This window comes from Sinocyclocheilus rhinocerous, unplaced genomic scaffold (assembly GCF_001515625.1).
Source record: "Sinocyclocheilus rhinocerous isolate Xijiao unplaced genomic scaffold, SAMN03320098_v1.1 scaffold349, whole genome shotgun sequence".
Classification (NCBI taxonomy): Eukaryota; Metazoa; Chordata; class Actinopteri; order Cypriniformes; family Cyprinidae; genus Sinocyclocheilus; species Sinocyclocheilus rhinocerous.
Genome location: NW_015637137.1, coordinates 282795 through 305305, shown reverse-complemented (window position 1 = coordinate 305305; position 22511 = coordinate 282795). Strand labels below are relative to the sequence as shown.

Here is a 22511-nt window from a genome sequence, read left to right as displayed (position 1 = left end):
CGTTCAGTTTTTAATTGTAGTGTCTGTTCTTTTACTGAACTAAATGATTTTTATTACTATAAAAAAATCTAAACGACGGTGGGGGTCGGTGCCGCAGTGGGCAAATGACGTAACCGGTGTTGCGGCTTAACACCGGTATCACCGTCAACACCGTCTATCGCGGCAAGCCTAATAGAAATCATACTTTTTCTTAAACTCTGAGAGCTTCTTCAACTTCTTGTTGGAGGGATGTAAATTAAAAGAAGACAAGAAGTAGCTTTATTGTATTTAGTTGGTTTAGATAATTTTATTGTTCTGTCTTATTTTAACTAATTTAAAGTCAATCTGAGGCCTCTTAGTGGGCCCCGGTCCTCTAGGTTGCTTGGTGCCTCTCTTTTGGTTTCCGTACAAGCCTCAAAAGGAAGGAAGGAAGATAAGAAAACTAGAAATACAAAGACTGATACAATCAATATCATTGTGATTCCTCTGAGCTAAAAGTAAAGTCATCAGCTGGTGTCACAGTGGAACTTCTGGGACCCGCTTAAAAATTGGAATATATTTACAAACATTATTTATGTCCAGTATTTTATTCTGTGCCAGACAGGAATGTCCGTAATTGATTTATCCCACTAATTTGGTCCAATTTCTCGATTCTTAGTATTATTCCCCAATCTCTGTCACCATTAATGAATTGAGTCCTCAGAGTAAGTGTGGCTAAAAGAAGCTGACACGTACCGTCCCTCTGCCAGCTGATCGGTGGGTAAGGGGTGGAAAATGGCTGCGACTGTGGGGCACAGAGCGAGTACAGGGGGCGTCTGTGCCTGAGCTGGCACCGGCGTGTCTGCCAAGCGCTTCAGCCGACGTGACGTTCCCGTGAATGCGCTGAAGGTGTGAAACAGCTGCACAGCAAGCGCTGCCAGGAGGAAGTAATTAATAAAGACTGCAAGCCTCACCTGCCTTCTCGCACTGTCTTTCGTCTACTCGCACACACATTGCGTTTGCACCCGTCAGGTGGGCTCTGATGTTCACAGAGCCCATGCAGCTGAAATTGGGAAGAAATTTGCTGAGTTTTTGACTATTCTAACTTGAGCAAACTTTTGAAAGGAGAGTGTCTTGAAGCACAGGTTTCAGATGTTTTGGAAAATAGTGCAAGTTATGTGATTTGCGTTTATGTTGCGTATTATTGGAGCTTGGCAGTGTGACAATTTATTTCTATTGATAATATCAGCTTGGGGATACTGCATAATATCTTGCTTTGTGTTCCACAAATGCAAATAAAATATACTGATTGCAAACAACAGCCAAGTAGGTTATGTTTAGGTGAACTATTAGTTTAACACATAGGTCAATGACAAAAAAAAAGTGTCTCCTATAAAGAAAAAAAAAAATTCTTTAAAAAGATGGTTTAAAACGTGCCAAATTTTTAGAAATGTACCTATGTTAGATTCTTATGGTTAAAAAAGCCATACTGTTTAAAAATAAAAACGAAACTGCTTTAATTTTAATATTTGAATACCTTTTGTTTGGGATGTATTTTAATGCAGAAATGTAAAAGTTATATTCTGAAATTATGCAAGTTGTTCCATGTGTGAATTTATTTTATGTACACTTCTGTTCAGAAGTTTGGGGTCTATAAGATTTTTATTTTTTATTACTTTTTTTAATGTAAAGTCTCTAATGCTCACAAAGGCTGCATTTATTTAATCAAATACAGTAAAAAAAGAAATAATGTATCACAATTTTATAATAACAGGTTTCTATTTTAATGTTTTAAAATGTAAATATTCAGCAGCCATTACTCCAGTCATCCAGAAATCAATATGCTGATTTAGTGCTGCAGAAGCATTTCTTATTTTTATCAGTGTTGAAAACAGTTGTGCTGCTTTTGTGGAAACTGTGATACTTTTTTTTCAGGATTTTTTTGAAAAATAGAAAGTTCAAAAGAGCGGCATTTACTTGAACAATAAATCTTTTGTAGCATTATACATGTTACTGTTTGATCAAGTTAATTTGTCCTTGCAGAATAAACATAATAAATAAATAAAAATTCCAGGCCTCAAACTTTTGAACGATTTTTTATGAATTGAACTAATTTTTTTATAAAATAATAGATCAGGACAAAAAATGGGCATCATTTCACTGAGCCATACGGTCACTTAGATATCAATGACTACGTTTTTAGTCACAATTTCTTTTTCTTTTTTTATTAAGAATTTTTTGTGTGTGAACTATTCCTTTTATTGTACAGTATGTAAGGGTCAGCGAGAGCATACAAAAAAAAGCGTTTTTGAGGGAGTGCGAGTAGCCAGTTTGTTTTCCCAGATTGGGCTTGTGTGAAGTTTAAGCAGCAGAGGTTTCTAGAACACTATGATGAGGCTAAACCTCCCTGAGGGAGTTGGGCCATCTTGCTTTTCAAGGTATGAACAGGTGCTGCCTTCATCTGTCACTGCATCCTGCACCGTTCTGTCTGTTCTTCTCTTTGTGCTGCTTTATTTCACTCAGTTTTCCTCACCCTCTGGTTTTGATGGCCCAATACATGGATGTCTGTTCTCTTAGAGTGCATCTGCCATCACCTCACTTTTTTCTTTTATGTTTTCTGTCTCTTTATCCTGAAAACAGGGTCAAAAACCCAAAGGTTGCCATTCTGAATGGCTCATGTTATGCAAATGAAAGTTTTATGCCCTGCTGAATGCTGTCACTGGAATAATTTGGTTCTTTATGAGAGTATTTGAAGTAGAAGAGATCAGTGTTTCCCACTGTAGTAAAACACACACCTGGGGTGCATAGAGAGACCTGAGGTGCACAATAAAAATAATATATTTTATTGACATACTGTTGCTTGTAATTTAAGAATTGGAAGAAAGCTGACTTTTTGTTTGCCCACCATAGCCTACTTGAGTAGTAAGGTTAAGCCCTGACTGCATGAATGCTCATTAAAAAGTTCATAATGGTTTTAAAGGTAATGTAAGCCTTCAAGCCCATCAATCTCACTAAGATTATTTCATGATAAAATGTTAATAAAAATGACACTTCATAATCATCATAAAAATGTATTCATAATTAAAATGTTAGTGTAATTTTTAGTAAGTGACAAAATAATTTGCCATTTAATGGAGAAATTTAAAAGAGTGTGCATTCTGATTCACTTGTTTGTTTGTTTAGAGGAGTATTGCATATCTGTTCCCCTCTGGACTCTTTGAGAAACGAGCAAGACCTGTTATGAAGGTGAGATTTCATCCCCAATTTTTTTTTTTTTTTTTTGATAATTAATAACAGTCAATATGTTCATTATGTTCCTTTATTTTTGTTTTAGCACCCAGAGGAAATATTCCCAAAACAGACAGGTATGTAGAAGTTGCCTTTTAACTCTTTCTATGCTCTTTGACACCAAATATAAGCTTGCTGATATCTGGTAATGAACTACTCGTGCCCTGTTCTCTCTTTTAGCTATCCAGTGGGATGCCGAAGGACGCCCTTTTCACTTTCTGTTCTACACAGGGCAACAGTCCTACTATTCCCTCTTGCATGTAAGTTGATGCTCATGTTAAATGCTTACATACAACAGGCCAAATTAGAGTGTTCTAGATGATATTTTAATAATAGCAGGGCTCTATGCTTGCATTTCTTTTTAGAAGCACTTGTGCTCCTAATCTAAAAAATGTAGGAGCACTGTCAAAAATTCAGGAGCACCTTCTGATCAATAACACAAATGAGCCTTCCCATTACAAGGTAATATTTGACTCCTTAAAGTGATTTACAGGGGCATTTTTTTTATTTTTTGTAATGGCATTTTTTCTAATTTTATTAAAAGTATATCATATTATGTCAAATTCAAAAATCTATATTTATAAGCTTTTCCAAAATTTCTAATTAATAAAAATAGAATAAGAACAGGTAGAATAAGAAGAATAAGTTACCAATCAAAAGAAATGAATATTAACAAAATTAGTTTCCACTACAAAGGTGGCACAGAATAACAAAAGTGGCATGTAGGTACATTTTACAGACATTTAGAGAGGCTCAGAGGTGGCATGGATGTTTTAAATTCATCATGTTGTGAGATTATTGTTTTAAATATAAAATTTTGAATATAGAACTATTGTTTGATCGAAATGATTTAAATAACTGAAAATGACACTTTAAAAATACAAATAAAACTGCCAGCAGGTGGCGGCAAGTCATTGATTTTATCACTGAATCATTTAATTGATTGGTTTGAACGGCTGATTCATTCAGGAACGAAGCAAGTGACTGTCTTTATGAATGTGTAATTGAATCATTGACTCACTAGATTCATTTAAAAACGCATGTTCATACATAAACGAAACACCACTTTGTTTGCTTGGAGATGCGCAGCGGCTCGGCTGTGACTTTGAAATTTAGAAATTTATTTTCGTTGACAAAATTGAGCAATATTGTTAAAGTCATACAATGTACGTCACTTAATATTATTGTATTATTTATTGTTATTATTGAATTTATTGTTTATTGAACTGTTGTATTAATTCAATATCGCATTTGCAAACTCCCTTAATAATCTTTAAAAGCTGTCAATCACTTCAGTTCATTGCGATCTCACAAAGTTGCATTATAATCAATGAAGCTCTCTACACTGCACAACAGATCTCTTATTTACACCCTGTCTACACTTTGTTAGTTATAACGAGAGGATTTGTGAGCTTGCATAACTCGGCAATGAACAAAACTCCAGTATTTTGAGCACTGAGTGGATTCTGATTAACATTGCATTCCAGGAATCAACATATGTCTGCGATACATTACTCAATGCTGCAAAAACACGCAAGTAGAAATCTTTGAAGCTCGAGCACAAACACAAATATGCTGATTGGCTTAGTCGCACAGGTGCTCCTAAATATTTTTTAGTCATAAATGCGACTGAAATGGTCGCACTGTAGAGCCCTGAATAGGTGTTTATATACAGTACATAGGTACCATATAGATTGTGAGATAATTTATTTTTGTTAGTATTGGTTGATATTTAATACTTAATTTAGATGCATGCTTGGTTCCCCTATTTTTTACATTTATTTAATCTTTCTAGTCTCACTTTAAAAACACTGATAATTTAATTAGTAACACTGTTAAATGTAGACTAGCAAATCTCAAAATTAATATACATTTTTCATCATGTGAATAATATTGTGATAGCTTAATTTTCTTTAAGATTACTGATTTTAGCTTTGTGTTCTGTTTTCCCATTTATATAAATAGTGTAGAATTTAATATCAATCATTTTATTGCCCATTAATCATTGAATTAAAATAGTTTATACTGTAAATTAAAATAGTTTAACTGATGTGCCAAAATTATGGCGGCCGAAGATGAATTTCTAGTTTTTGGAAGGCTAAATCCATTGACCAAATTATTTGTGCATGAGCTTTGTCAATTTTATGCAATATTAAAATTACTTTTAAATATGGCGTGACCACTCACTATAGCCAACTCAGTTTAAGCATCAACTGATCATCTCTTCCTCTGTACTAGGGTTGTGACGGTGAGGATATTTCCCCACCGGTTTATCGTTGTGTAACAACACCGATAATACCGGTATCACCGTGGGGTGCGAGGTGCACATTTTACCTTCACTTTCAAATTAGTGGCAATTCGGCATAAAGCAATTGTTCATTTTTAGTTCATTTGAGTTTTCACTCTTTTCCTCACTTTCCTTCGCTTTTAAATAACTTAAAAGTGCTGTGCGCATTTTACTTTCACTTTCAAACTAGCGGCAATTCTGTGTCAATTGCTTGAATGCAATTCAAGCAACAACAAAATACAATGTCAAACTCACTTAGCCTATATATAAATCATAGAACTTTTATTAACAAAACGTTAGGCTATGCCTAATATAAAAAACAAAAATTAGGCTATGCCTAATATAAAAAACAAATGGGTATACAAAACTAAAAATCCGCAAACACTCTGGAACCAAATAAGAAACGTAGAAAGTTTATTAGCAAAACGAATAAGAAAGCTTGAAGGCACAGCATACACCTTGATGTCAAATAAAATAAATGACACAAAGTTTAAATAAAGTAAAAATCAGAAAACATTGTGGGAACCAATTAAATAAGAAACAAATGTTTAAAAAAACTTCCAAAATCACCTTAGATAAACGGCAAATGTCAACATGCTTTTCAAAATCCAAAATATTGCCAAACAGGCGCTTTTGCATTTCGTTTCGAAACTAAATCATCCGCTATCGTCTTGTCTGTCTCACCTCACTCTTCTTGTCAGTCAGCTCGACTCACTCTACTCACGTGAAAAATGAAATCTGATTTGTGATGTGACTGTCGTTCGGCACGCTGCATTGAGCAGCCGCGTTTAGTTTTTAATTGTAGAGTCTCTTCTTTAACTGAACTAAATTATTTTTATTACTATAAAAAATCAAAACGACGGCGGTGGGTGGTGCCGCGGTGGGCAAGTGGCGTAACTGGTGTTGCGGCTTAACAACGGTATCACTGCCAACACAGTCTATCGCAGCAAACCTACTCTTTACTACTAGTTATAGCACAAAATAAACATGAATAAACATCAGAAGGTATGTTGACAGAACCAGTACAACTTAATAAATTGTATCATGTCTAATGTAATCGCTCAATCAGTGTTTCAGCCATGGAAAGATGTCAAAAAAGTATCTAGAAAAAAAAAAACTCTAGAGAGGAGCATTTAGCTGAATATACAGTATACACATTATTACCTATTCATTATATTTTTTTTAACCTATTCATTATTTAATTTGTTTGAATCTGTCATAAATGTGTTTTATTACTTAAATTGGAATATAAACTTTTATTTTAAAACGTTGATATAAAATCTGCTTTGTGCAATTTAATTGTTTTATACAGATATGCAGAGTTAGTTTAAAACTAAATTTAATGAATTCATTATTAAGCTTTATTTTCAGGTTCAGTTTTCGGCTAAATAAAAAAAAAAGTTCAGTTTGGTGCATCACTAAATTTATCTGTATCAGCCATAATTTTAATTTAGTTGAACTGGTTTGGGGGGAGATCCTGCTTTGTCTGGTCTGTGATTGAAGGAAGGGAGTGGCACAGACAGAGCTGGGATAGAGGAGGGGCGCAGACAGAGAGCGCTGGGAAGGGAAGCTGCAACTCGGGTCTCTGATCCCCTTAACAGGGCCTTGACGGGGTGATGGTGGAACAGCCCCTCTGCTCAGAGACAGGCTTTGTTTGGCATTTTACCCTTAGTGTGCTAAATCAAATTAAATAGAACGGTTGATGTTAAAACAAACCAGTATAAACAGGAGATTGGAATGATTAAGGAAAATGCAAATGGCAGGTTTGGATTTGTGAAAAGAAGAGGAATGAGAGTTAGGAAGATGAGTGTGACTGAGCTCTTTCTCCTCCTTAAATCCCATTTACAACAGGGAGCATCACACACTTCAGTAGGCACGCCAGGGCTTTGTGATATTAGGTGTGCGTGTGAGTGTGTATGCGTGCACATGTGCTGTTTTTTGTGTGTGTAGGTGTGTGTGCACATCAGCCTCAGGGGTTTTACTGCGATGGGAAGAGCCCCAGAGAGCCTCCTGTGTTAACCGCCTCTTTATCACCACGGCTAATTCCTTTTCAAAGTTTGTTTGTTTTAGCTTATTTTTCCCTTCTCTACCATTCATCTATGGACTCAACCTTGGGCTAAGACATCTCTCAGTAGCAGTAAGGAGTTTGTGTGTGTGCGTGAGTTGACTAATGCGCCATTGTCCTCAGTGTGCCCAAGCCCCTCATCCTCCCCTTTGCCCTGCAGTGGCTGGGACCCCTGCTGCTAATTTAAATAGGTATGTCAAATCTGCCGGCGTGCACGGCTCTCTCATCCAGCTTCAAATCGCACGGAGGTGCTTCACGTTCAGAAACCCTGCAGTGTGCAGAAAATAATGTACAACTCTCCTTCCTGCAGAGAGGAATATTTTTCTAGTATGAGCAAAAGGAAGCAAAACACAAACACGCGCAAACTCACTAATATACACAGGCGGTGAATATGGACATTTAACTTAGTCATGCTTCATGTATCAGAACGTTACACAGCTATCAAAGTAACCCACTTGCACACTCAAGTAATCAAGTATTCCAGTACAGCATTAATCAATTATTTCAACATTAATTGCTTGACCCTTTTTATTCTCTCAATCTAAAAATGTATATGTTGATACACCAAAGTTCTGTATCAACTGAATATGCCAAAATTGGGCCTAATTTTTTTTGATGGATTTGGGTGATACATTGCAGTCTAGTAAAAGGTGGGGTGGTGTTTGCTCAATACTATGTAACTAAAAAACAAATTATTGCAGTTGTTGTTTTTATTTTAAAGAAATAATAATTTTATTCAACAAGGATGCGTTAAATTCATCAGAAGTGACAGTAAACAGACTGTTCTTTATAACATTCTGTTTATAGAAGTTTTTTGAAAAATGTATCAGTTTCAACAACCTTATTAAACGGCATAAGCACTTTCAGCTGTGAGAAATTAATAAGAAACGTTACTTTTAAACAAATAAAAATTAATAAAATCAAAATCTGGACCAAATCTGCATATTAGAATGATTTCTGAGGGGTTATGTGACACTGAAGACTGGAAAAATGGCTGCTGAAAACTATTTATTTTAAAACATAAATATAGAAAAATAAATCTAAATTAGAAAACAGTTATGTAAAATTGAACAGTATTTCTGTTTACTGAATTTTTATTCAAAGAAATGCATTTAGCAAAAGACATTAAACATTAAAAAGTGCACATTTACAAAAAATTATGGTGCAAAATTTTACTGATTGTTTTATAATTTTCAACCCTTCTCAACCCCAGATCATTCTCAAGCTTCAAGAAAAACTTTTTTTAGTCAGCTAGATAATGTTACCTTGGTGAGTTGAATTTGACCAAATTCACAACAGCATTCAATACATCACTAAGAGTTTAAGTTTGCAAGGCATGAAATTATCAGAAAAAGACCAACAGATTTATTTTGTAGTGACGGTGCAGAATTGGCCAGTTGCTTTTTGCGTTGGTATTGCTGTTTATTTGTTTTTGAATGTGCCTGCGCCATTGCTGGACTAGCCTAAAAAATATTTTATTTTATTGCGCTAAAGAAACAATATGACACTGTTGTTTTCAGATGCATTACCTGACTTGAAATCTATTATTTAAACTTCATTTTGACAAACAGTTTTTCAAATTTCTGTTTTTCCCCATTAGCCGCCCATGTGCGTTACCAAGACGGCCACAGAATGTACAGACACATTTATACTTGGACCAACAATTATTTACTTTAAAAAAAAAAAAGTCATAAAAGCACTGGCTCATGAGTACTTCCTACTTGTAACTGCAGGCCCTTCAACTCTGATCTTAACTTGTGTTGATTATACTGTATTTTTGACTTAACCTTTGACAAAAATCCCGTGCGCGCTTTGGGAGGAACGAGTCTGTACAATTTACCCATGATTTGTTGAATACAAGGAGCCCCGGCCAACCAAAAGGCTACATTGAAAGTTCATATTAAAAGCTCAGACGAGGAGCCTCTCTCCCCTCCTAAAGGCATTTGAATTTCTCTGGATTCGTTATGGCGCTGTGATCACGAATGTGTAACGTGCATTCCCCCTCTTTTTTTTCTCCCTCCCCCCTTTCTTTTCTATTACTCCTCCTTTTTTGTGCTGAAAATTGGTTTTTGCCCGATGTTTGCTTTTTTGGCAAGTAGCGGTGGATTATACGCACTCTATCAGGACTGAATTAAACAAACAGCTGTGGGATAATTGAGGGGGAAATGAATTCTCGCACAGGCGTGAGGAAGGTGCCGACGTGAGCTGCATGCCAGCGCCGGGGCCCCGCGTCAGACCCCTGCTCCGCACCGCTCCAGCACCACCACGCTTGACGGGCACTCCAGGCTCACGGGCGCAATGCCAATTTAGACAAGTGTGCCCGAGGATGCCATCCTGCTCCGCATGGCAGATTCTCCTGTCAGGAGGACGTGCGAGTGTGTGTGTGTGTGTGTTAGAAAGAAGAGAGAAAGTGCAGGGGTTACGGCCCAAGTGCTCCCCAATTCAATTTTTCCTCCACACACACACACACACACACACACACGCACACAATTAAATTCAGCCAGAACTGAAGAGAGAGAGATGAGATCTGCCTTCATAATGGAGAGTGTGTGTGTGTGTGTGTGTGTGTGTGTGTGTGTGTGTGTCGGGGGAATTTTCAAATCTCTGCTTTTGCTTCACTGCATCTTTTCTTTTGAGGGATTCCTGAATATCTATGAAGAATACCTCGTCCTTCATTCTGTGTATTCATTGACTTATTAGTCAACAGAGACGATGCTCAGAGGATTCTTTTTATTTTTTTAGCATTAATTCTGCTTTTGGTATTGAAACTGACCACTTTCCATTTCTCTCTTCTGTTATTCTAGGATGTCTATGAGAAGATTCTGGCGATGGAAAGACACCAGGACAAGATGAGAAATAAAGGCCTCTTAACGTCAGAAACCAAACAAATGTGAGCGCTTCAAAACTTCCTGCAAGAAAAAGAAGATAGCAAAAGCACTTTGTCGCAGAGCCAAATGTTTTTGTAATATATAGTGCTAGGTATATTAGAATATTAAATTAGGAATCAATCTAGTAAAGAACATTTTTAAAATGCTGATTTTCTCTGAAAGGGATGATTTTGATGGCTTGACTGTGTTCGTTTCCTCACAGATTGCTGACTGGGAGCAGGTGGCTGTTAAAAGAGGAAATTGAGGAGTATCTGGTGGAGAACATTTCAGATCACGATGTAAGAACGTGTACATTTCCCGAATCCTGTGAAGAGTGTAATTCAGGATGGAAACACTAGAGGGTGATGTTGGCAAACTAAGCGAGTTCTCTTGTTTTGTGTAGTATATGCGGTTGATCCAGCTGATGGAGAAGTTGTTGTCTATGCCCTACTGCTCTCTGGAGGAGGAGTTCATACTGAAGTTCCGCAAACAGCTGGAGGTTCAGTCCAGTAAACACGAGATTCCTGCCCTGCAGTACGACCCACAGGGAGTCACTTTCAGCGTTGCAGATGGTAAAGAAATAAATAGGCTGATTAAATGTCATCAACCTTTTTTTGGCGCAAACACACAAGTTTGCCAATAAGTATCATAAATGTAATCCATGCACATTTTTCTGAAGTCTGCTGATGTGTTCTGTAGTCAAACGTAGTCAAACTTTTTCATACTGTATGTAGTCTATAGGCCTGATAATTCTGACCCTGATTTGATTATTTGCAATAACTGCATTTATTGTGCACTTTAAATTCCAATGATTGCCATCCAAATGAGGGAATTTATGAGAACATAGAAAAGCCATTTTTATATCTCTCTGGTCCAATAGGGCATTACATGAGTGCCCAAAATTGAGACACGAAGAGAAACGTGTGAACGTAGAACGTTTAGGGTGAAAAATATTGCTGTTGTAAATTAATTATTGACTAGACAAACATTATTCAATTAATGTAATATTCTTGTGGGCTTCGTACCAAAAACCATTGTGAACTGAAAGTGGGATGAAGTGTAATATTTTAGTTTTAATATTATTCTTGTCTTTCAGCCCCATTTTTCACAATCATCAATGGTGTTTTGTTTAATTTTTTTGTATATTGCAGTATTTATTAATATTATCAATGAGCTTTTATTTTTATTTGTGCTTTTGTCATTTAGATTTAGCTAGGGTTTTTTATACTTCTAATTTATTTTTAATTTTAGTAATTTTAGTACTTTTTCAGTTTTCATTTCTAGTTTCCATGTTTATTAATATTTTATTTTATTTCAGCTTTTTAAAATGCCTAAAATCATTTATAATCATTCTGCATGAATATATTGTTATACAAGTATAGAGATGCTACTAGTTTGTATTTCTTTTTATTTTAATAATAATTAAATTTTGTAGTCTTCTTGTAATTTTTAGTAGTTAATTTAATTAAATTTCAGTACCTCAGGTTAAACTAAATTAAACGAAATAAATAAAAGCATTTGTTTATTTAATTTACTATTTATTTCAAATAACAAAAATGTTTATTTTAGTTTTAGTTAACTATAATAACCCTGCATTTTTAATATAATAACAAATAAGATTTGACAGCTACAGCCGACAAAATATTTTCAAACCTTCTAATCAGAATTCTGATCCGTTCCTCACAACATGAGAGAAAGTAATACTATCATATTTGGGTGTGCTATTCCTTTAATTCTCATGTTCCTGTAAGTAAGATCCGAGAGGTAAAAAACGTTTATTCTGCAAGCTTTCCATCTTGTCTTCCTCTTCTTGCCTAAAACTGTTTTTCTTCTGTACACACTCACTTAATTCCCACATCACTCTAACTTCGCCCTCCTTCCCACAGGCAGAAGGAAGACCGCCAAAGCCAGCATCACCCTCCGAGACAGTGGTTCTGGGAACATCACAATCAACGGCAGGAACTACCTCCACTACTTTCCATTACTACAAGACAGGTGTGTATGAGGGCGCCTCAGTCATGCATCGCATCTTTGTGGAAAGATCCTTTTAGCATATCAAGAGCTTATTTGTTTTTACTCTAGTTAGTATGCCATAAATGAGAGCCACACCAAACATGTTCAAATCCAGCATTTGTGGGCCAGCGTGCGTGGTGAGTGTGTTGGGTTTTTCTAATGTGGTTGAAAAGTTAATTACACAGATGAGTGAGCCGGAGACTTGGCGCTGTCAGCGTGCGGCCGGCTGCCCGCCCTTATCACTCCGTCCGCTTCACACAGGCCTAATTGGAGCAGAAGGCGAGTGTTGCTCTGTGTCAGCACTGTGGGCCGTCCCCGCAAGTGAGCCAGCAAGTGCACACATACTAAAGCACGCACGCTTGCATCACGTCCTCTCAATAGTTCTTTCGGTGGCAGGATAATCACTTTGTCTAAATATGATGATACAGTGCTCAAAGGGGGATTTGCAGGAGTGTCATTCATACAGATGTTGAAAGCCTGAGTAGTCCAGCGGAGAGAAACATGTTCTTAATTCTCCTCGCACTATATATATATCTTTCACTCTCTCTTTCTCTCTCTCAGGGAGCAGCTGATGTTTCCTCTGCACTTTGTGGGCATGCTGGGCCGGTTTGATGTTGAGGGGAGTGTGGAGGGCAGTGGTCACTCTGCTCAGGCTGGAGCTCTGCGATTGGCCATCTCACGGGCACTGCTCAGCTTTGTGTCTGAGGGAGACGTTGAAAAGATGAGGCAAGGTGTGTGACAAGAAGCCTAAAGCATTATACTGATATATGTCTATGCATTATTTCATCTGCAGTTTCTTTATAAAGTAGTTATTCTGGGTTATTTTATGTTTAGTTCATGTTGAATACCGCAGAAAATAATTTCGTCTAAAGTTTGTGAACATGAAAAGAAAGCATTTGTGTTTTTTGTGTCAAATAATATGCCCATCGTTTTCTTTTTTTAAACTTTTTTGCCATCTCACGGGCACTGCTCAGCTTTGTGTCTGAGGGAGACGTTGAAAAGATGAGGCAAGGTGTGTGACAAGAAGCCTAAAGCATTATACTGATATATGTCTATGCATTATTTCATCTGCAGTTTCTTTATAAAGTAGTTATTCTGGGTTATTTTATGTTTAGTTCATGTTGAATACCGCAGAAAATAATTTCGTCTAAAGTTTGTGAACATGAAAAGAAAGCATTTGTGTTTTTTGTGTCAAATAATATGCCCATCGTTTTCTTTTAACAAATTTAAATAAAAAAAGAATACTGGTTTCATCAGTGAGACGTTAGATTCATCAAAAATGGCAAAGACTATTGCTTTAAGACTATTACTATAACTTTGTATCCATAATAGAATATTGAAGAAAACAATTATATTTACACAGATCTAATATTCTTGACATGTTTCTGATGTAACAGTGTCAAGTTATTTTTTTATCTATATGGCTTTTCTGTGGCAGAACATGTCACAGATGCTGTTCATCTATCATCATCTGTTTTCTCTGATTACCCAAACAGCTGGCCTGCTGACCGCTGACCCCAGGATCAAGGAGAGGAAGAAACCAGGGCAGGAGGGAGCGCGGAAGAAATTCACTTGGAAAAAGCGCTGAACAGGAAAGGATCAATACAGCACAGGAACCCTGAGAGAGGACACAACTCCTCTCTCTCACTGGATTATTGCGTTATTCTGTAGACAACCATACCTTGCTGATCACAAACATAAACCAGCCCAACTGCTTCAAAAAATCAACTGCATCAGTTAAAATTCACGAAATATAGACTCTTGGTTGGTATGGCATTGGACATCTGTGAACTGAAAGGAGATCTTTCTTTTTCTGAGATTTAACTGTTGTGTATATTAAAGCGGTGTTGAAAATGTTAATATAAACATCTTTCAATAAACATTGATTTCATATGAGAATTTCTATTTTATTTTTTTCAGTAATAGCCAGAATATAGTGAGATTGGTTAGATTGTAATGCTCTACCACAAGAGGGCGACAATACTCTGGTTATGAAATTAATTCACTTTCAACTTAAATTGTTGAAATTAATAATTTAGCTGGTTTTAGATATTTTTTTTTTTTAAGTTTTGATTTTAATAATCGTATAACTATGATGGCTTAGGCAGTTTATACATTTTTGACACCTCAGAAATTTGCGTAGTGCACAATCGGTGACACTAATACAAAATATTTTGTAAAAATATAATTTTTCTGTAAAATATAAGTATTTGCATTATAGAAAAACATTTACTGTTATTTTTAGTACATACCACTTAGTTATGCAGAATGAATGTTAAAAATGTAACACTGGCCTTTTTATATAGGCTACTTCATTTACTTGTATCAGGCTATCACTTTTGAAACTATATTTGATTGCATTATGTGCTGTCATAAGTAGCTGCACAGTTCAGTATTTTCAGAGCGAGTTTTATTTACTTTTTGTCATCAAAAATATTACCCATTTAAAATCGCTCACATTTGAGACAAAATTTGCAGAAGCGCTAACCTCAATTAAACCTCAAACTATCTGGGGCACATAATTAAAAACTGTATTGTGTTTTGTCCTCCATTATATTGTTTCTGAATCACTGGCGCTTTAGTGATTGCCATGAATGCTTGTAACTTACTTGATGGATGGTTGTGGCCTGTCTGAAACAAATAAAAGCTATAAACAGGTGAAACAACTTGGGCCCAATCCCAATTCTATTTTATACCCCTTCTCCTTCCCCCTTGAAACAGAGTGTCAAGGGGTAGGGGTGAAAATATTCCCCTAAGAATTGGGACACCACTACTATGTCATCATACGTCGTCTAGCTCCTACAATACACACACCTATACTGGTGTGCTGGTGTGCATTAGAGCCTTTAATTACTGTTCTATATTAATGCACTGCTTACTGAAACACACACACACACATATATATATATATATCGTAGATCGCGCAGCTCACACACATCCGAGAAAAGAAACTTGTCAACGCTGTGCCCCACGACTTTTATTAATAACAGTTACAAGAGACCAAAAAATGCAGATGAGCTGAAGGCCACTGTCAAAGAAACCTGGGCTTCCATACCACCTCAGTAGTGCCACAAACTGATCACCTCCATGCCATGCCGAGTTGAGGCAGTAATTAAAGCAAAAGGAACCCCCTCCAAGTATTGAGTACATGTACAGTAAATTAACATACTTTCCAGAAGGCCAACAATTCATTAAAAATGTTTTTTTTTATTGGTCTTATGGAGTATTCTAATTTGTTGAGATAGTGAGTTGGTGGGTTTTTGTTAAATGTGAGCCAAAATCATCACAATTAAAAGAACCAAAGACTTAAACTACTTCAGTCTGTGTGCATTGAATTTATTTAATACACGAGTTTCACAATTTGAGTTGAATTACTGAAATAAATGAACTTTTCCACGACATTCTAATTTATTGAGATGCACCTGTATGCACTTTAGCATTTAGTTATAACGTACACAAACACAGCACAGCCTGAGTCCATTGGTTTGTTTGATATGGCTACAATTTGACTAAATATCACTTAAACTTGACTTCAAATGGAAATATCAAGCCAAGTTAACCTTCTGACGTGGAAAGGAGGGAGAGAGACACAAGAATATCTTTCTTGGGTTGTGCTCATTAATCAGACTTTCATTGGAGAATCTTACATAACACTGATGTAACTTTGAAGTTTTTCCAGATCAGACTATAAATGAACATGGAAAATCTTCCATTTTTATCTCTATTAAATTGTTTAAAATAGCTATTATGACCACAAACAATACTCATAATGAAATTATGAAAATAATGTCTTTTTTGAGCATTGCTCCCTTACATTAAATGAATCATGACGTAATCAGTTAAGGCTATAACTTGTCACTCTCTGAGAACAGGGCAAGTAATTTTGGCGTTTTGTTTGTTTAATGAAAACTATTGACCAGCTTAATCACATACACTCATTTTTGATAATTCTGCTCACAGAGAACAGACAGTCAAGACACTAGTATCCAGACCCCAAACAGTTTGCAAGCAATAGTTATTATGGACACCATCCATTTAAAAAGCCACTGGACCAGTCATCATAAGGCGATGCTAAAAACATCAACTGACCAAAAAGACATTGTCAGGTTTTCTTTAGAGTTTTTGTATGACGTTCATTAAAATATTCTCATATTCATTGTCAGTGTTGTGTGTGCACACAGAGGGATTATGGAATAAATAGTAATCAGACATCCACACACTCATTTGCAGGTCCTGGTCACACCAAGTGCTCTGGCGTGGGCTCTGAACGGCTGTTCTATGCACTCAGCCTTCTCCCCGTGTGTGCGGTACAGGTGCGACGCCAGCATTTGTCCACTGCCCCACGGTACTCATCAGCTTCATGTGTGGTTGCTGCGGTGGGCGTTTTCGTGTTGCCGCTCTACTGGTAAGTTCAGGGTTTTCTTGGCGACACAGTGAATGTGGACAGGCGTTCCGCCGGGCAAGCAGGCGCAGTCTGGCTCGCTAAAGGTATTGTGGCACAGCTGGCATCCTTTCTTTTCAGACACTAATATTGGGCCGCCTCGATACTTCAGCTACGCAACACAGAATGCAGTGGTTAGTGGGTCAATGACATTTACTGTAAGTATGCTCAATTATAAAAGGAAAGGAACACTTTTAAAAACCTAGATTAAAAAGATTTTGGTTTGAAAAACATTTAAAACATGCAAAAGTTTGGGGTCAGTAAATTAAAAGAATAATAATAATAATAATAATACTTTTATTCAGCAAGGATGCATTAAATTGGTCAGAAGTGACAGTAAAGTTCAAATGTTTTCTATTTCAAATAAATGCTGTTCTTTTGAACTTTCTATTCATCAAAAAAAATATTGAAAAAAATATCAGTTTCCACAAAAACATTAAGCAACAATCGTTTTCATCATTGCTAATAGTAAGAAATGTTTTTCTGAGCACCAAATCAGCATATTTGAATGATTTCTGAAGGATCACGTGACACTAAAGACCGGAGTAATGACTGCTGAAAATTCAGCTTTGCGTCACAGAATAAATTATATTTTAAAGTATTAAAAAAAGAAAACAACTGCTTTAAATTGTAAATATATTTTACGAAAAAATTTTATTCTTGATCAAATAAATTCAGTCTTTATAAGCATAATACACTTTCCTTTATATATATAAAAAAAAAATAAAAAAAATAAAAAAAATAAAAAAAAAGCATTAAAGAAACTTGAACCCAAACTTTTGAACGTTAGTTAAAAAAAAAGGTATAAAAAACGCTAAAAAAAGGTTTAGATTTAATTTGAAGACATGCTAATGTACACATTAAAAATATTTAAATATAGTACTTTTTTTCCCAAATATCATGAATTATAAATTTTTAATAATTTTGGGGAGTTGCACTGCATTGCTTTTTCCCCCCCAATCTAAACTAACCATGCCTTGTCATTAAAGTCAAGATATCTGAATTTTTTTATCAACGTACACACCCATATGACTTTTTCAAACAAAAGTTTCCAAATATTAACTAATAGTCAAGTAGTATTGTTTGTTTATTTTTATTAAGAAATAATAATACAAGAAAAAAACTACTCCATTAAGTTTCCTTATCAAGAATCCTCCCCCCCCCTCCATTATGATATCTGGACAGTTGTATCCCCCTAAATACATCAAAATCAGAATCGAAATTTATTTAATTAAATTAATAAACTGAGCACCATGTGACTTGACTCTGTGCCGACATTGAAAATAAAAACACAAATCATGAGAACTCACCCTGTCATGCTGAAGCTGGAGATTTTGTGCTCTGGCCAGCCCCACAGCAACCTGGGAAGTGCACCGTGCATGCACACTGGCCCTCAGCGCCCCGCACAGGAAAGGACGGAGTAACGGTAGAGACCACTCCTCTGGGAGGAGCTTTAACACACGCACTGCATCAAAAACGTCAGCGTTCCGGTTAAGCAAGTCAACGGCAGCTACTGTTTGTGCCCCTCCTGGTACATCGGGGTCCAAGTAAACACTCAAGAGTTGGTGGAAAAGGTTCTGACGGTAGAACTGGTCATGAGTCGCAGAGGCCCAAGAGCAGTATTCCTCAGCTGCAGCCGAGTCTTTGAGCTGGTGCACTAGAATGTGCAAGGCCTTGTCATGTTCCTCTGACTTCCCATGTAGTGTAGCTCGCTCAAGCAGCAGCAGCTCGGAGTCCTGAATTTTACCTACAAGCATACAAGCAGATGACACTGAAACCATATGACAGCTCTTTACACCTCCGGCCACTTTATCGGGTACTCCTTGCTAGTACTGGACAACCATGTCACTTTTAAAGCCACTTAAATGACCTTTCTTCCCCATTCTGATGCTCAGTTTGAGCTTCAGCAGATTGTCTTGACCATGCACAGTTGCTGCCATGTGATCAGCTGATTAGATCTGCATTAATGAGTAGTTGAACAGGTGTACCTAATAAAGTGGCCGGTGAGTGTACATTGTGATTGGAATTTTAACTGAATGGAATTTGATGAATAACGTTATTTTGGTCACACTTTATTTTAAGGTCCAATTCTCACTATGAATAAACCACTAACTAAGACTTTTGCCTCAAACTCCTAATTTTGCTGCTTAATAATAGTTAGTAAGGTATTGAGTTAGGGATGGAGAATATGTGACCCTGGACCACAAAACCAGTCATAATTTTCAAATTTTTTTGAAATTGAGATTTATACATCATCTGAAATCTGAATAAATAAGCTTTCCACTGATGTATGGTTTGTTAGGATAGTTGGGATAGGACAATATTTGGCCGAGGTACAACTATTTGAAAATCTGGAATCTGAGGGTGCAAAAAAATCAAAATATTGAGAAAATCACCTTTAAAGTTGTCCAAATGAAGTTGTTAGCGATGCATATTACTAATCAAAAATTACGTTTTGATATATTTACGGTAAGAAATTTACAAAATATCTTCATGGAACATGATCTAAATGATCTGGCATAAAAGATTTGGCATAAAAGAAAAATCGACAATTTTGACCCATACAATGTATTGTTGGCAATTACCACAAATATACCCGTGTGACTTAAGACTGGTTTTGTGGTCCAGGGTCACATATGGTCATGCAGAATATGTGCTTTATAAGCACTAATAAACAGCCAATAAGTTAATAATAGGCATGCTAATAAGCAGCTAATTAATAGTAAGAATTGATCCCTATACTACTAAAGTGTTACCGTTATTTCACAAAAAATCTCTTATGGCTACAACTTGGACAAAAAAACTAAACAAATAAGATATTCTTATAATTTTTTTAAATTAAAGTTATAGTTCTAATAATAAATTAATTTCTGCCAAGACTAATAACAAATTAATTTCTGCCTTATCAATAAAGTATTGTACTGTAAGAAAGAAACAACAAAAAAATAACAGAGCATTTTTAAAATGCAATATTACAATTGTAAAATATTTGTCTTAATTTTCATGTGTTATTTTGACGGAAAATTCTACTGAAATCTAGTGTAATACTGTAAACCTCTGCTTTAAAGAGGCTCGAGCCCCTGTCCCTTTATTTGGTGCCCTCCAGAATGCAATTTTTTACAAAGGGGGAGACCACACTGTAAACCAAAGCACTCTGCACTGAAATCACTGTAAACTGACTTATTTTAATATTACATTCAATTTAGCAGGTTTTCATCACCTAATGAACACCCATTTGGGAAACCCAAGGAAAGTGTTCCTTTTCCTTTTATAATTGAGCATACTTACAGTAAATGTCATTGACCCACTAACCACTGCATTCTGAGTTGCATAGCTGAACATAGTCTAGCTTAAAACATTACTACAAAACCTGAACAGAAAGACATTATTGCTGTAAAAAAAAAAAAAAAAAAAAATGCAATGAGCCATATCTGCTAACTCAAAGACCACTAGAGATCTGCTCAACTCAGCTGTTGATGTTCTTTTCCTAAGGAGACAATTAATTATACTGCAACCAAATGGTCAGTGTGTCTGACATTAAAATAAAATCCTAATATGTCTATTGGAGAACAGACACAAGTAGTGGTCGACCGATGTGGGTTTTTTGACAGCCGATACCTATGCCGATATCTTGGAAAGCAGGGTGGCCGATGGCCTATATAAAGCCGATATCATTTTATTTTCATTTGTATTTAAGAAATTAGAAATAATTTGAAAATGGATTAAAAAAATAATCGCGGTGTGTGCTCACTCAGGCGCTGCCGCAGCCGTTCTCGGCGCCGTCACAATAAAAGTCCGACGTGCTGTCAAAATAAAAGTCCCGCCTCGAACACATAAGCCAAACAGAAAAACTTATCGGCCGATGCCGATATTTGAAAAATGACAGATATCGGCCGATATATAGGCCTTGGCGATATATCGGTCGACCACTAGACACAAGCACACAGGTACTGGGTACCTACCTAGTAGTAACTGGACCCTGTACAGATTAGACTCTTTCAGTAAACGTTGTAGTTTCTGGCGGGCAGCAGACAGCTGGTCATCAGTGGCTGATGGTCGTGAGATCAGGCCCAGCACTCTTTCTGCATACAGCACAGCTAGATGTGTGTGATACTTCTCTTTCTGTAACAACAGAGACACAACACACAACGTGTAGGGAAACTTTTAGCATAGGTACAGCACTGGAATAAAGAATTAAAAATGCTTTGGAACAGTGATGATTTACCTGCAGTCTCTTCTCTAGAACAAGGTGTTCCAGGTAGAGCAGAAGGGCTTGACTGTGATTCTGCAAATACGTGATCACGTCATCTGGGTTTAACTGGCCCGTCTTCTCCTCTGACGTAAACCGTTTGGTGAAGATCTGCACACCAATCTGTATTTAAAAGATAAAGAGTGCTATTCAATGACATCCCAATGACTATTCTGCGGGTAAACGATAATATAAAGTCCAAACCTTTTGATCCTTCTGTAGTGCCCAGTCTGCATGCCGCCACACAAGATCAAGGTTGGAGCAAAAACTAAGAAAATCCACAACATATTCAAACAGATCTGGTCGCGTTGAGTCCTGGAGATCGCCATTGACAATCTTTACCCACATCTATAACAGGACCAAAAAAATGCTCTTAGACATCCATTAACTGAGAGTGTATCCAACTGTGAGGTTATTAAAAAAAAAAATTGCTTGCTTAAAATTAATATTCAATGTTAAATACACCTTAAGCATTTATTGATAGCATCTGAAGTAACATTCCTTCTACTTCCCCCACTGTGGAACTACTTACTTTTATTACAACCACTTTTTAGCTGGTCATGGTACAAACAGAAAAAAGTATATACTGTATATTTAGACAGACAAGACTGGTAAGCAATTCTATCACACCAGTCTAACTTGGACAGACCAATATTTCATCCAGGCAGATTAACTGGCCAATACGTGGCCATTTATTGATTATCTTTCACATTTATAGATTACCCCTATCAGATTTCCTGATTACAGAAGTGGTTACTACTAGGCCTAGGCAATAAAACGGTATCGATATTTATTGACGGTACACCTTAATCGATAACGATAGAAAAAATGTTCGATATAGTGCACGATATAGGCACGTGCTATGAGTGACGCAGACAGCACACACGAACACATGCTGTAATGGCTGCCTGTGATGAGGAGATTGTGAATAAAAAAATAAATAGTCGAATTTAAAATAAACATTTGCATTTGAATGCAAAAATGGTACAGTCGAATGTTAGGTGTGCGTCAGGGAGCGTCATCAGTGGAGCACGAGATTGGGTGATGATGATGTAGCCTAAGTGATGTTGTTGCATTTGAATGTTTTGTTAGTCCAGCCCACGAGACGCGCCGTTGCTGCATTATTCGTTCAAAATATTAGAGAAATATAGTAGCTCAATGCGTAGAAGATCTTGATTAGGTTAAAACCGAAACCAAGCCATTCACACAGAACGCATATTCAGCACATTTTTTAGACGGACAAATATGACTGCTGCGCTCGCGTCTCATGCAAGAGATGCAAAGAAAGCCATGCAAAGTGAAAAGTTTAAACGTTTAGAAAACGCGACGCGAATTTGTGAAGG

General features: G+C 36.5%; 2 protein-coding genes across 2 annotated transcripts in view; one reads left to right on the top strand and one right to left on the bottom strand.

Annotated features, from left to right (window-relative positions):
- Positions 1-14374, top strand: part of mrps9 (mitochondrial ribosomal protein S9) — a 17078-nt gene extending 2704 nt beyond the window's left edge. The window contains exons 3-11 of the mRNA XM_016563348.1: positions 3142-3204; positions 3293-3323; positions 3427-3506; positions 10403-10488; positions 10689-10764; positions 10869-11037; positions 12352-12460; positions 13040-13209; positions 13975-14374. Of these exons, the coding sequence (XP_016418834.1) occupies positions 3142-3204; positions 3293-3323; positions 3427-3506; positions 10403-10488; positions 10689-10764; positions 10869-11037; positions 12352-12460; positions 13040-13209; positions 13975-14066 (876 nt within the window). The 3' untranslated portion in view covers positions 14067-14374. The remainder of the gene's footprint in view (positions 1-3141; positions 3205-3292; positions 3324-3426; positions 3507-10402; positions 10489-10688; positions 10765-10868; positions 11038-12351; positions 12461-13039; positions 13210-13974) is intronic.
- A 1529-nt stretch (positions 14375-15903) lies between these two features.
- Positions 15904-22511, bottom strand: part of tgfbrap1 (transforming growth factor, beta receptor associated protein 1) — a 17298-nt gene continuing 10690 nt past the window's right edge. Inside the window, exons 8-12 of the mRNA XM_016563347.1 lie at positions 21373-21516; positions 21145-21291; positions 20882-21041; positions 18230-18666; positions 15904-17031 (exon numbers count right to left, since the gene is read on the bottom strand). Coding sequence (XP_016418833.1) covers positions 16837-17031; positions 18230-18666; positions 20882-21041; positions 21145-21291; positions 21373-21516 — 1083 coding nt within the window. The 3' untranslated portion in view covers positions 15904-16836. The remainder of the gene's footprint in view (positions 17032-18229; positions 18667-20881; positions 21042-21144; positions 21292-21372; positions 21517-22511) is intronic.